The sequence below is a fragment of the Oncorhynchus kisutch genome, linkage group LG26 (genome assembly GCF_002021735.2).
Source record: "Oncorhynchus kisutch isolate 150728-3 linkage group LG26, Okis_V2, whole genome shotgun sequence".
NCBI lineage: Eukaryota > Metazoa > Chordata > Actinopteri > Salmoniformes > Salmonidae > Oncorhynchus > Oncorhynchus kisutch.
The window spans coordinates 49,417,266-49,432,771 of NC_034199.2; the positions used below are offsets into that span (position 1 = coordinate 49,417,266).

Genomic DNA, 15,506 nt, shown 5'->3' on the forward strand with positions numbered 1-15,506 from the left:
CTATAGAGACTATAGAGACTATAGAGACCATAGAGACTGTAGAGACCATTTAGACTATAGAGACTGTAGAGACCATTTAGACTATAGAGACCTTTTAGATTATAGAGATTATAGAGACTATAGAGACTATAGAGACCGTAGAGACCGTAGAGACCATAGAGACTGTAGAGACCATAGAGACTGTAGAGACTGTAGAGACAATTTAGACTATAGTGACTGTAGAGACTGTAGAGACCGTAGAGACCATTTAGACTATAGAGACTATATAGAGACTGTAGAGACTGTAGAGACCGTAGAGACTATAGATACCTTAGAGACTATAGAGATATAGAGACTCTCTAGTCTATAGAAACTATAGAGACTGTAGAGACTATATAGACCATTTAGACTATATAAGACTTTAGAGACCATTTAGACTATAGAGACTTTAGAGACTATAGATACTATAGAGACTACAGAGGCAATAGAGACCATAAAGACCGTAGAGACCCTAGAGACCATAGCGACTGTAGAGACCATAGAGACCGTAGAGACTGTAGAGACCATTTAGACTATAGTGGCTGTAGAGACTGTAGAGACCGTAGAGACCATTTAGACTATAGAGACTATATAGAGACTGTAGAGACCGTAGAGACTATAGAGACTATAGCGACTCTCTAAACTATAGAAACTATAGAGACTGTATAGACTATAGAGACTGTTTAGACTATAGAGAGTATAGAGACCATAGAGACTACAGAGACCATTTATACTATAGAGACTATAGAGACCGTTTAGACTATAGAGACCTTTTAGATTATAGAGACTATAGAAACAATAGAGACTATAGAGACCGTTTAGACTATAGAGACCTTTTAGATTATAGAGACTATAGAGACCATTTAGATTATAGAGACTATAGAGACTATAGAGACTATAGAGACTATAGAGACTATAGAGACTATAGAGACTATAGAGACTATAGAGACTATAGAGACTATAGAGACTATTTAGACTATAGAGACTATAGAGACTATAGAGACTATAGAGACCATTTAGATTATAGAGACTGTAGAGACCATTTAGACTATAGAGACCTTTTAGATTATAGAGACTATAGAGACCATTTAGATTATAGAGACTATAGAGACTATAGAGACTATAGAGACTATAGAGACTATAGAGACTATAGAGACTATAGAGACTATAGAGACTATAGAGACTATAGAGACCATTTAGACTATAGAGACTGTAGAGACTATAGAGACTATAGAGACTATAGAGACTATAGAGACCATAGAGACTGTAGAGACCATTTAGACTATAGAGACTATAGAGACCATTTAGACTATAGAGACTGTAGAGACCATTTAGACTATAGAGACTATAGAGACTATAGAGACCATAGAGACTGTAGAGACCATTTAGACTATAGAGACTATAGAGACTATAGAGACTATAGAGACCATTTAGACTATAGAGACTGTAGAGACTATAGAGACTATAGAGACTATAGAGACTATAGAGACTATAGAGACCATAGAGACTGTAGAGACCATTTAGACTATAGAGACTGTAGAGACCATTTAGACTATAGAGACCTTTTAGATTATAGAGATTATAGAGACTATAGAGACTATAGAGACCGTAGAGACCGTAGAGACCATAGAGACTGTAGAGACCATAGAGACTGCTTCTTGGTTTGTATATGTATTCTTCTCTCTAATGCTTGTCCCACTGGGCCTCAGATCAGCTCTAGAACGTTCCTGATCCACAACACCTTCTGACACATCGATCTAGCACCCTCTAGGATTTGTTGCTAGTCGTTATTTCATGCTCCATCCATTTGGATGTCAGTTTGAACAGGTTTGAAATAACCTCATGGCAGAATTGTTTTTTTGGGGTTCTGAGATTACGGCTAAAGCATATATAGGTTAGGAACTTTTAGAACACCTGTGTGCTTCTCATGCTGGCTTTGAACGTAAGCAATTACCTGTAAGACTGTGACAGATCGGGGTTGCGTGACTGCTTGTCTCCCTCTCCCCAGGATTCCTCTGTGGGTGAGCTGATGGCTGAATATAAAACAGCAGGGTTGAACCTGTATGTTTAGATATAGACGGTGATGGGAGATCATTTGGTTTTTCCTCTCGCCCCTAATGCAGGCGGACCTGAAGGAGCGCTACAGTGTGGGAGAGCTGCTAGCGGACTTGGCAGGCTGCAGGGCGAGACGGGTACTAGTCTTCGTAGAGCAGAGTTACAGCGGGGTGCTCAGTAAGAGACTGAAAGCATCTCTGAAACACCTGAACGTGGTGCTGCTCAACATAGCCGACAGCTGGGCCTCGCTGCACCCAGCAACATGCCTTATAGACCACCTGAGTAAGGTATGTAGCAAAACCCTGCACAGTGCCTTATAGACCACCTGAGTAAGGTATGTAGCAAAACCCTGCACAGTGCCTTATAGACCACCTGAGTAAGGTATGTAGCAAAACCCTGCACAGTGCCTTATAGACCACCTGAGTAAGGTATGTAGCAAAACCCTGCACAGTGCCTTAGAGACCACCTGAGTAAGGTATGTAGCAAAACCCTGCACAGTGCCTTAGAGACCACCTGAGTAAGGTATGTAGCAAAACCCTGCACAGTGCCTTATAGACCACCTGAGTAAGGTATGTAGCAAAACCCTGCACAGTGCCTTATAGACCACCTGAGTAAGGTAAGCAACACATACACACACCCTGCACAACACACATCCTGCACAACATACACTCTACACAACACACACACACACCCACCCTAGACAACACACACAAACCCTGCACAACATGCACCCTGTAACCAGAAGCCATGGATTACAGGCAACATCCGCAATGAAATAAAGACTAGAGCTGCAGCTTTCAAGGAGCGGGACACTTATGAGAAATCCCCCTACGCCCTCAGACAAACCATCAAACAGGCAAAGTATCAATACAGGACTAAGATGGAATCCTACTACACCGTCTCTGACGCTCGTCGGATGTGGCAGGGCTTGAAAACTATCATGGTGTTAGGACAATAATCTTTACCTCAACGTCAGCAAAACAAAGGAGCTGATCGTGGACTACGGGAAACAGAGGTCCGAGCACACCCCCGACATCCACACTGACGGGGAGCTGTAAGCAGGTTTCGAGAGCTTCAAGTTTCTCGGTGGCCACGTGACTGTGGCTGATACCAACACAGTCGTGAAGACGGCCCCTTCCACCAGTCAGATCCTTAAAAGGCTGTGCCACCAGAGACTCTGGGTTCACGCCCAGGCTCTGTCGTTACCGGCCACGACCGGGTTAGGGCGACCGGGAGGTCCGTGGGGTGACGCACAATTGGCATAGCGACGTCCGGGTTAGGGAGGACTTGGCCGGTAGGGATATCCTTGTCTCATCGCGCACCAGCGACTCCTGTGGCGGGCCGGGCACAGTGCATGCTAACCAAGGTTGCCAGGTGCACGGTGTTTCCTCCGACACATTGGTGCGGCTGGCTTCCGGGTTGGATGAGTGCTGTGTTAAGAGGCAGTGCGGCTTGGTTGGGTTGTGTATAGGAGGACGCATGACTTTCAGCCTTCGTCTCTCCCGAGCCCGTACGGGAGTTGTAGCGATGAGACAAGATAGTAGCTACTAACAATTGGATACCATGAAATTGGGGAGAAAAAAGGGGGTAAAATTCAACAAAAAAACAACAATAACAACAACAAAAAAGGTTCTACAGCTGCACCATTGTCATGGGCCATCAGATCCTTAAAAGGTTCTACAGCTGCACCATTGTCATGGGCAATCAGATCCTTAAAAGGTTCTACGGCTGCACCATTGTCATGGGCAATCAGATCCTTAAAAGGTTGTACAGCTGTCATGGGCCATTAGATCCTTAAAAGGTTCTACAGCTGTCATGGGCCATCAGATCCTTAAAAGGTTCTACAGCTGTCATGGGCCATTAGATCCTTAAAAGGTTCTACAGCTGTCATGGGCCATTAGATCCTTAAAAGGTTCTACAGCTGCACCATTGTCATGGGCCATCAGATCCTTAAAAGGTTCTACAGCTGCACCATTGTCATGGGCCATTAGATCCTTAAAAGGTTCTACAGCTGCACCATTGTCATGGGCCATTAGAACCTTAAAAGGTTCTACAGCTGCACCATTGTCATGGGCGATCAGATCCTTAAAAGGTTCTACAGCTGCACCATTGTCATGGGCCATCAGATCCTTAAAAGGTTCTACAGCTGCGCCATTGTCATGGGCCATCAGATCCTTAAAAGGTTCTACAGCTGTCATGGGCCATTAGATCCTTAAAAGGTTCTACAGCTGCACCATTGTCATGGGCCATTAGATCCTTAAAAGGTTCTACAGCTGCACCATTGTCATGGGCCATCAGATCCTTAAAAGGTTCTACAGCTGCACCATTGTCATGGGCCATCAGTTCCTTAAAAGGTTCTACAGCTGCACCATTGTCATGGGCCATTAGATCCTTAAAAGGTTCTACAGTTGCACCATTGTCATGGGCCATTAGATCCTTAAAAGGTTCTACAGTTGCACCATGGTCATGGGCCATTAGATCCTTAAAAGGTTCTACAGCTGCACCATTGTCATGGGCCATTAGATCCTTAAAAGGTTCTACAGCTGCACCATTGTCATTGGCCATCAGATCCTTAAAAGGTTCTACAGCTGCACCATTGTCATGGGCCATTAGATCCTTAAAAGGTTCTACAGCTGCACCATTGTCATGGGCCATCAGATCCTTAAAAGGTTCTACAGCTGCACCATTGTCATGGGCGATCAGATCCTTAAAAGGTTCTACAGCTGCAGCATTGTCATGGGCCATCAGATCCTTAAAAGGTTCTACAGCTGCGCCATTGTCATGGGCCATCAGATCCTTAAAAGGTTCTACAGCTGTCATGGGCCATTAGATCCTTAAAAGGTTCTACAGCTGCACCATTGTCATGGGCCATTAGATCCTTAAAAGGTTCTACAGCTGCACCATTGTCATGGGCCATCAGATCCTTAAAAGGTTCTACAGCTGCACCATTGTCAAGGGCCATCAGATCCTTAAAAGGTTCTACAGCTGTCATGGGCCATTAGATCCTTAAAAGGTTCTACAGCTGTCATGGGCCATCAGATCCTTAAAAGTTTCTACAGCTGTCATGGGCCATTAGATCCTTAAAAGGTTCTACAGCTGTCATGGGCCATTAGATCCTTAAAAGGTTCTACAGCTGCACCATTGTCATGGGCCATCAGATCCTTAAAAGGTTCTACAGCTGCACCATTGTCATGGGCCATTAGATCCTTAAAAGGTTCTACAGCTGCACCATTGTCATGGGCCATCAGATCCTTAAAAGGTTCTACAGCTGCACCATTGTCATGGGCGATCAGATCCTTAAAAGGTTCTACAGCTGCACCATTGTCATGGGCCATCAGATCCTTAAAAGGTTCTACAGCTGCGCCATTGTCATGGGCCATCAGATCCTTAAAAGGTTCTACAGCTGTCATGGGCCATTAGATCCTTAAAAGGTTCTACAGCTGCACCATTGTCACGGGCCATTAGATCCTTAAAAGGTTCTACAGCTGCACCATTGTCATGGGCCATCAGATCCTTAAAAGGTTCTACAGCTGCACCATTGTCATGGGCCATCAGTTCCTTAAAAGGTTCTACAGCTGCACCATTGTCATGGGCCATTAGATCCTTAAAAGGTTCTACAGTTGCACCATGGTCATGGGCCATTAGATCCTTAAAAGGTTCTACAGCTGCACCATTGTCATGGGCCATTAGATCCTTAAAAGGTTCTACAGCTGCACCATTGTCAAGGGCCATCAGATCCTTAAAAGGTTCTACAGCTGCACCATTGTCATGCGCGATCAGATCCTTAAAAGGTTCTACAGCTGCACCACTGTCATGGGCCATCAGATCCTTAAAAGGTTCTACAGCTGCACCATTGTCATGGGCCATCAGATCCTTAAAAGGTTCTACAGCTGCACCATTGTCATGGGCCATCAGATCCTTAAAAGGTTCTACAGCTGCACCATTGTCATGGGCCATCAGATCCTTAAAAGGTTCTACAGCTGCACCATTGTCATGGGCCATTAGATCCTTAAAAGGTTCTACAGTTGCACCATTGTCATGGGCCATTAGATCCTTAAAAGGTTCTACAGTTGCACCATGGTCATGGGCCATTAGATCCTTAAAAGGTTCTACAGCTGCACCATTGTCATGGGCCATTAGATCCTTAAAAGGTTCTACAGCTGCACCACTGTCAAGGGCCATCAGATCCTTAAAAGGTTCTACAGCTGCACCATTGTCATGCGCGATCAGATCCTTAAAAGGTTCTACAGCTGCACCACTGTCATGGGCCATCAGGTCCTTAAAAGGTTCTACAGCTGCACCACTGTCATGGGCCATCAGGTCCTTAAAAGGTTCTACAGCTGCACCATTGTCATGGTCCATCAGATCCTTAAAAGGTTCTACAGCTGCACCATTGTCATGGGCGATCAGATCCTTAAAAGGATCTACAGCTGCACCATTGTCGTGGGCCATCAGATCCTTAAAAGGTTCTACAGCTGCACCATTGTCATGGGCCATCAGATCCTTAAAAGGTTCTACAGCTGCACCATTGTCATGGGCCATCAGATCCTTAAAAGGTTCTACAGCTGCACCAATGTCATGGGCCATCAGATCCTTAAAAGGTTCTACAGCTGCACCATTGTCATTGGCGATCAGATTCTTAAAAGGTTCTACAGCTGCACCATTGTCATGGGCCATTAGATCCTTAAAAGGTTCTACAGTTGCACCATTTTCATGGGCCATTAGATCCTTAAAAGGTTCTACAGTTGCACCATTGTCATGGGCCATTAGATCCTTAAAAGGTTCTACAGTTGCACCATTGTCATGGGCCATTAGATCCTTAAAAGGTTCTACAGCTGCACCATTGTCATGGGCCATTAGATCCTTAAAAGGTTCTACAGCTGCACCATTGTCAAGGGCCATCAGACCCTTAAAAGGTTCTACAGCTGCACCATTGTCATGCGCGATCAGATCCTTAAAAGGTTCTACAGCTGCACCACTGTCATGGGCCATCAGATCCTTAAAAGGTTCTACAGCTGCACCATTGTCATGGGCCATCAGATCCTTAAAAGGTTCTACAGCTGCACCATTGTCATGGGCCATCAGATCCTTAAAAGGTTCTACAGCTGCACCATTGTCATGGGCCATCAGATCCTTAAAAGGTTCTACAGCTGCACCATTGTCGTGAGCCATCAGATCCATAAAACATTCTACAGCTGCACCATTGTCGTGGGCCATCAGATCCTTAAAAGGTTCTACAGCTGTCTTGGGCCATCAGATCCTTAAAAGGTTCTACAGCTGCACGATTGTCGTGAGCCATCAGATCCTTAAAAGGTTCTACAGCTGCACCATTGTCGTGGGCCATCAGATCCTTAAAAGGTTCTACTGCTGCACCATTGTCGTGGGCCATCAGATCCTTAAAAGGTTCTACAGCTGCCATGGGCCATCAGATCCTTAAAAGGTTCTACAGCTGCACCATTGTCGTGGGCCATCAGATCCTTAAAAGGTTCTACAGCTGCACCATTGTCGTGGGCCATCAGATCCTTAAAAGGTTCTACAGCTGCCATGGGCCATCAGATCCTAAAAAGGTTCTACAGCTGCACCATTGTCATGGGCCATCAGATCCTTAAAAGGTTCTACAGCTGTCATGGGCCATCAGATCCTTAAAAGGTTCTACAGCTGTCATGGGCCATCAGATCCTTAAAAGGTTCTACAGCTGCCATGGGCCATCAGATCCATAAAACGTTCTACAGCTGCACCATTGTCGTGGGCCATCAGATCCTTAAAAGGTTCTACAGCTGTCATGGGCCATCAGATCCTTAAAAGGTTCTACAGCTGCACCATTGTCGTGAGCCATCAGATCCATAAAAGGTTCTACAGCTGCACCATTGTCGTGGGCCATCAGATCCTTAAAAGGTTCTACAGCTGCACCATTGTCGTGGGCCATCAGATCCTTAAAAGGTTCTACAGCTGCCATGGGCCATCAGATCCTTAAAAGGTTCTACAGCTGCACCATTGTCGTGGGCCATCAGATCCTTAAAATGTTCTACAGCTGCACCATTGTCATGGGCCATCATATCCTTAAAAGGTTCTACAGCTGCACCATTGTCGTGGGCCATCTTATCCTTAAAAGGTTCTACAGCTGTCATGGGCCATCAGATCCTTAAAAGGTTCTACAGCTGCACCATTGTCATGGGCCATCAGATCCTTAAAAGGTTCTACAGCTGCACCATTGTTATGGGCCATTAGATCCTTAAAAGGTTCTACAGCTGCACCATTGTCATGGGCGATCAGATCCTTAAAAGGTTCTACAGCTGCACCATTGTCATGGGCAAATAGATCCTTAAAAGGTTCTACAGCTGCACCATTGTCGTGGGCCATCAGATCCTTAAAAGGTTCTACAGCTGCACCATTGTCATGGGCCATTAGATCCTTAAAAGGTTCTACAGCTGCACCACTGTCATGGGCCATCAGGTCCTTAAAAGGTTCTACAGCTGCACCACTGTCATGGGCCATTAGATCCTTAAAATGTTCTACAGCTGCACCATTGTCAAGGGCCATCAGATCCTTAAAAGGTTCTACAGCTGCACCATTGTCATGCGCGATCAGATCCTTAAAAGGTTCTACAGCTGCACCACTGTCATGGGCCATCAGATCCTTAAAAGGTTCTACAGCTGCACCATTGTCATGGGCCATCAGATCCTTAAAAGGTTCTACAGCTGCACCATTGTCGTGGGCCATCAGATCCTTAAAAGGTTCTACAGCTGCACCATTGTCATGGGCGATCAGATCCTTAAAAGGTTCTACAGCTGCACCACTGTCATGGGCCATCAGATCCTTAAAAGGTACTACAGCTGCACCATTGTCGTGGGCCATCAGATCCTTAAAAGGTTCTACAGCTGTCATGGGCCATCAGATCCTTAAAAGGTTCTACAGCTGCACCATTGTCATGGGCCATCAGACCCTTAAATGTTTCAACAGCTGTCATGGGCCATCAGATCCTTAAAAGGTTCTACAGCTGTCGTGGGCCATCAGATCCTTAAAAGGTTCTACAGCTGTCATGGGCCATTTGATCCTAAAAAGGTTCTACAGCTGCACCATTGTCATGGGCCATCAGATCCTTAAAAGGTTCTACAGCTGTCATGGGCCATCAGATCCTTAAAAGGTTCTACAGCTGCCATGGGCCATCAGATCCTTAAAAGGTTCTACAGCTGTCATGGGCCATCAGATCCTTAAAAGGTTCTACACCTGTCATGGGCCATCAGATCCTTAAAAGGTTCTACAGCTGCACCATTGTCGTGGGCCATTAGATCCTTAAAAGGTTCTACAGCTGCACCATTGTCATTGGCCATCAGATCCTTAAAAGGTTCTACAGCTGTCATGGGCCATCAGATCCTTAAAAGGTTCTACACCTGTCATGGGCCATCAGATCCTTAAAAAGTTCTACAGCTGCACCATTGTCATGGGCCATCAGATCCTTAAAAGGTTCTACAGCTGTCATGGGCCATCAGATCCTTAAAAGGTTCTACAGCTGTCATGGGCGATCAGATCCTTAAAAGGTTCTACAGCTGCACCATTGTCGTGGGCCATCAGATCCTTAAAAGGTTCTACAGCTGCACCATTGTCATGGGCCATCAGATCCTTAGAAGGTTCTACAGCTGCACCACTGTCATGGGCCATCAGATCCTTAAAAGGTTCTACAGCTGTCATGGGCCATCAGATCCTTAAAAGGTTCTACAGCTACACCATTGAGAGTATTTCACTGGCTGCATCAAATGGCAACTGCTCGGCATCCGACCGCAAGGCACTACAGGGGGTTGTGCGTACAGCCCAGGACATCACTGGGTTCAAGCTCCCTGCATTCCAAGACCTCTATACCAGGCGGTGTCAGAGAAAGGCCCTAAAAATGGTCAAAGACTCCAGCCACCCAAGTCATAGACTGTTCTCACTGATACCGCACGGCAAGCGGTACCGATCGAACCAACAGGACCCTGAACAGCTTCCACCACCAATCCATAAGGCTCACTGACTGCTAAATAGTTAATTAAATAGTTAACCAATAGCTACCCGGACTATCTGCATCGACACTTTTGGCACATACTCTTTTCACTCATCACATACCCTATCCTTTACCCCTACCTACAGTATACTGCTGTTGCTGTCTATTATCTATCCTTTACCCCTACCTACAGTATACTGCTGTTACTGTCTATTATCTATCCTTTACCCCTACCTACAGTATACTGCTGTTACTGTCTATTATCTATCCTTTACCCCTACCTACAGTATACTGCTGTTACTGTCTATTATCTATCCTTTACCCTTACCTACAGTATACTGCTGTTACTGTCTATTATCTATCCTGTTGTCTAGTCACTTTACCCCTACCTACGGTATACTGCTGTTACTGTCTATTATCTATCCTTTACCCCTACCTACAGTATACTGCTGTTCCTGTCTATTATCTATCCTTTACCCCTACCTACGGTATACTGCTGTTCCTGTCTATTATCTATCCTTTAGCCCTACCTACAGTATACTGCTGTTACTGTCTATTATCTATCCTTTACCCCTACCTACAATATACTGCTGTTACTGTCTATTATCTATCCTTTACCCCTACCTACAGTATACTGCTGTTACTGTCTATTATCTATCCTTTACCCCTACCTACAGTATACTGCTGTTACTGTCTATTATCTATCCTTTACCCCTACCTACAGTATACTGCTGTTACTGTCTATTATCTATCCTTTACCCCTACCTACAGTATACTGCTGTTACTGTCTATTATCTATCCTGTTGCCTAGTTACTGTACCTCTACCGTTATGTACATACATTACCAGTCAAAAGTTTGGACACACCTACTCATTCAAGGGTCTTTCTTTACTTTTACTATTTTCTACACAGTCAAATGACAGTGAAGACATAAAAACTATGAAATAACACATATGGAATCATGTAGTAAACCTCATGAAGCTGGTTGAGAGAATGCCAAGAGTGTGTAAAGCTGTCATCAAAGCAAAAGGGCAGCTGCTTTGAAGAATCTCAAATAAAGAAAATAACAATTTTTTTGGTTAGTAGTCATCTGGAATGCATTTCAATTAACAGGTGTGCCTTGTTAAATGTTACAAGTATTTCCTTCTTAATGTGTTTGAGCCAATCAGTTGAAGATAGCCCTATTTGGTAAAAGACCAAGTCAACATTACGGCAAGAACAGCTGAAATAAGCAAAGAGAAACGACAGTCCATCATTACTTTAAGACATGAAGGTCAGTCAATGCGGAACATTTCAATAACTTTGAAAGTGTCTTCAAGTGCAGTCGCAAAAACCATCAAGCGCTATGATGAAACTGGCTTTCATGAGGACCACCACAGGAAAGAAAGACCCAGAGTTACCTCTGCTGCAGAGGATACGTTCATTAGAGATACCTGTCTCTCATGAGGACCGCCACAAGAAAGGAAGACCCAGAGTTACCTCTGCTGCAGAGGATAAATTCATTAGAGTTACCTGTCTCTCATGAGGACCGCCACAGGAAAGGAAGACCCAGAGTTACCTCTGCTGCAGAGGATAAATTCATTAGAGTTACCTGTCTCTCATGAGGACCGCCACAGGAAAGGAAGACCCAGAGTTACCTCTGCTGCAGAGGATAAGTTCATTAGAGATACCTGTCTCTCATGAGGACTGCCACAGGAAAGAAAGACCCAGAGTTACCTCTGCTGCAGAGGATAAATTCATTAGAGTTACCTGTCTCTCATGAGGACCGCCACAGGAAAAGAAGACCCAGAGTTACCTCTGCTGCAGAGGATAAATTCATTAGAGATACCTGTCTCTCATGAGGACCGCCACAGGAAAGGAAGACCCAGAGTTACCTCTGCTGCAGAGGATAAATTCATTAGAGTTACCTGTCTCTCATGAGGACCGCCACAGGAAAGGAAGACCCAGAGTTACCTCTGCTGCAGAGGATAAATTCATTAGAGATACCTGTCTCTCATGAGGACCGCCACAGGAAAGGAAGACCCAGAGTTACCTCTGCTACAGAGGATACATTCATTAGAGATACCTGGCTCTCATGAGGACCGCCACAGGAAAGGAAGACCCAGAGTTACCTCTGTTACAGAGGATAAATTCATTAGAGATACCAGCCTCATAAATTTCATCCCAAATAAATGCTTCACAGAGTTCACTTTCTTGTTTATTTAACCTTTATTCAAGTAACAGACATCTTAACATCAACTGTTCAGAGGAGACTGTGTGAATCAGGCCTTCATGGTCGAATTATTGCAAAGAAACCACTACTAAAGCACACCAATAAGAAGAGACTTGCTTGGGCCAAGAAACACGAGCAATGGACATTAGACAGGTGTAAATCTGTCCTTTGGTCTGATGAGTCCAAATTTGAGATTTTTGGTTCCAACCACCGTGTCTTTGAGAGATGCAGAGTAGGTGAACGGATGATCTCCGCATGTGTGGTTCCCACTGTGAAGCATGGAGGAAGAGGTGTGATGGTGCTTTGCTGGAGACACTGTCTGTGATTTATTTAGAATTCAAGGCACACTTAACCAGCACGGCTACCACAGCATTCTGCAGCAATTCGCCATCCCATCTGGTTTGCGCTAAGTGGGACTATCGTTTGTTTTTCAACAGGACATTGACCCAGCACACCTCCAGGCTGTGTAAGGGCTATTTGACCAAGAAGGAGAGTTATGGAGTGTTGCATCAGATGACCTGGCCTCCACAATCACCCGACCTCAACCCAGTTGAGATGGTTTGGGAGGAGTTGGACCGCAGAGTGAAGGATAAGCAGCCAACAAGTGCTCAGCATATGTGGGAACTCCTTCAAGACTGTAGGAAAAGCATTCCAGGTGAAGCTGGTTGAGAGAATCCCAAGCATGTGCAAAGCTATCATCAAGGCTACTTTGAAGAATCTAAAACATATTTAGATTTGTTGAACACTTTTTGGGGGCTACTACATGATTCCATATGTGTTATTTCATAGTTTTGATGTCTTCACTATTATTCTACAATGTAGAAAATAGTAATAAAAAATTTAAAAAAACATTGACTGGTACTGGTAGCTACCTCAATTACCTCGTGCCCCTACACATCCAATCTGTACAGGTACCCTGTGTATTTAGCCAAGTTACCTTTACTCATTGTGGATTTATTTATTGTTATTTTTCTATTAATTTCTTAAAATGGATTAAAACGATGTCTTTACAACCAGCGCTTCCCACTGAGAAGAGATAACAAAATGATCTATAAAATTGTTATGAGGCTTCCTGAAATGATGTTCTCACAATAATGTATAAAGTGGAGATCACACCACCACCATCAATCATTTGACCTGACCCTCTTCTTCCTCCCATCTCTTCTCAGGATTCAGGGATGTCCCGCCTCCTCGACCCCAAATCCAGCCTTTTGGATGTCAACCTATCTGGTGCGCCCTGTAACACAACTCCACCTCTGAGCGAAGCAGAGATGAGGAAGGAGTACATGGGCTGTCAGAACCTCCCCACCGCCCTGTGGTACCAGAACCACAACCAGAACCTCCCCCCTGCTCTGTGGTACCAGAACCACAACTAGATCCTCCCGACCCCTCTGTGATACCAGAATCAGAACCTTCCCATCGCCATGTGATATCAGAACCTCTGCACCGACCTGTGGTACCAGAACCATAAACCACAACTAGAACCTACCCACCATCCTGTGGTACAAGAACTACAACCAGAACCTCCCCACTGCCCTATGGTGCCAGAACCACAACCAGAACCTTCCCATCATACTGTGGCATCAGAACCACACCAGAATCTCCACACCGCCCTGTGGTACCAGAACCAGAACCTCCCCACTCTCCTGTGGTACCAGAACCACAACTAGAACCAGTACCTCCCCACCGTCCTGTGATGCCAGAACCCCCCCACCTCCCTGTGGTACCAGAACCACAACCATAACCTTCTCATCACCTTATGGTACCAGGACCAGATCCTCCCCAATCTCCTGTGGTACCAGGACCAGATCCTCCCCACTGTCCTGTGGTACCAGGACCTGAACCTCCCCACTCTCCTGTGGTACCAGGACCAGATCCTCCCCACTCTCCTGTGGTACCAGGACCAGATCCTCCCCACTGTCCTATGGTACCTGGACCTGAACCTCCCCACCACACTGTGGTACCAGAACCTGAACCTCCCCAATGTCCTGTGGTACAAGGACCAGATCCTCCCCACTCTCCTGTGGTACCAGGACCTGAACCTCCCCACCACACTGTGGTACCAGGACCACAACCTCCCCACCACACTGTGGTACCAGAACCTGATCCTCCCCACTCTCCTGTGGTACAAGAACCTGCATCTCCCCACTCTCCTATGGTACCAGGACCAGAACCTCCCCATCACCCTGTGGAACCAGAACCACAACTAGAACCAGTACCTCCCCACCGCCCTGTGGTACCAGAACCACAACCAGAACCACCCCACCGCCCTGTGGTACCAGGGCCACAACTAGAACCTCCCCACCGGTCTGTGGTACCAGAACCACAGCCAGAACCTTCACAGCACCTTCTGGTACCAGAACCACAACCAGAACCTTCACAGCACCTTGTGGTACCAGAACCACATCCAGAACCGACACAGACCCCTGGACAGAATTTTATTTTGAAAGAACACTCAGACTCATACACACAGACTCATACACACACATGCACACACACACAGATGCAGACACAAATAACAAGACAAGAGAAGACAACACACACAGACAGACATACCTAACAACACAAGAGAAGACCACACACAGACAGACACAAATAACAACACAGACAGACACAAATAACAAGACAATAGACAACACACAGACCGAATCACAGAGAAGGCTAGTTGCTTTGTCAATCACACACTAGATGATGGCTTGTCATCGGGAGTCGTTTCTGTTACAACACATTCTTATTTAAGTGTATCTTTTGAGCCCACATACATATAGTACCGCAGGATTTGTGCTAGTGATGGAGGAAAAAAGTCCCGTTACATTTCGCAATATTATTTTTGACGATATTATAATTGATACTTTGACTTCAAGTATCGATTTAAAAAAAATAAAATGAAATAAAAAAACAACCTGCCTTTTTTTTTGCTAGGTAGTGTTAGCTAGAGCTAGGTCGTGTTAGCTAGAGCTAGGTAGTGTTAGCTAGAGCTAGGTCGTGTTAGCTAGAGCTAGGTAGTGTTAGCTAGAGCTAGGTCGTGTTAGCTAGAGCTAGGTAGTGTTAGCTAGAGCTAGGTAGTGTTAGCTAGAGCTAGGTAGTGTTAGCTAGAGCTAGGTCGTGTTAGCTAGAGCTAGGTCGTGTTAGCTAGAGCTAGGTCGTGTTAGCTAGAGCTAGGTCGTGTTAGCTAGAGCTAGGTAGTGTTAGCTAGAGCTAGGTAGTGTTAGCTAGCTCTTGTCGGCTGTACTAGCTTGTTCT

General features: G+C 45.2%; 1 protein-coding gene across 1 annotated transcript in view; it reads left to right on the top strand.

The window, feature by feature from the left end:
• The window catches only part of si:ch211-67e16.11 (uncharacterized), a 35,517-nt gene extending 20,333 nt beyond the window's left edge, over positions 1-15,184 (top strand). Inside the window, exons 6-7 of the mRNA XM_031805439.1 lie at positions 2,142-2,360; positions 13,433-15,184. Of these exons, the coding sequence (XP_031661299.1) occupies positions 2,142-2,360; positions 13,433-13,639 (426 nt within the window). The 3' untranslated portion in view covers positions 13,640-15,184. The remainder of the gene's footprint in view (positions 1-2,141; positions 2,361-13,432) is intronic.
• The last annotated feature ends 322 nt before the right edge of the window (positions 15,185-15,506 follow it).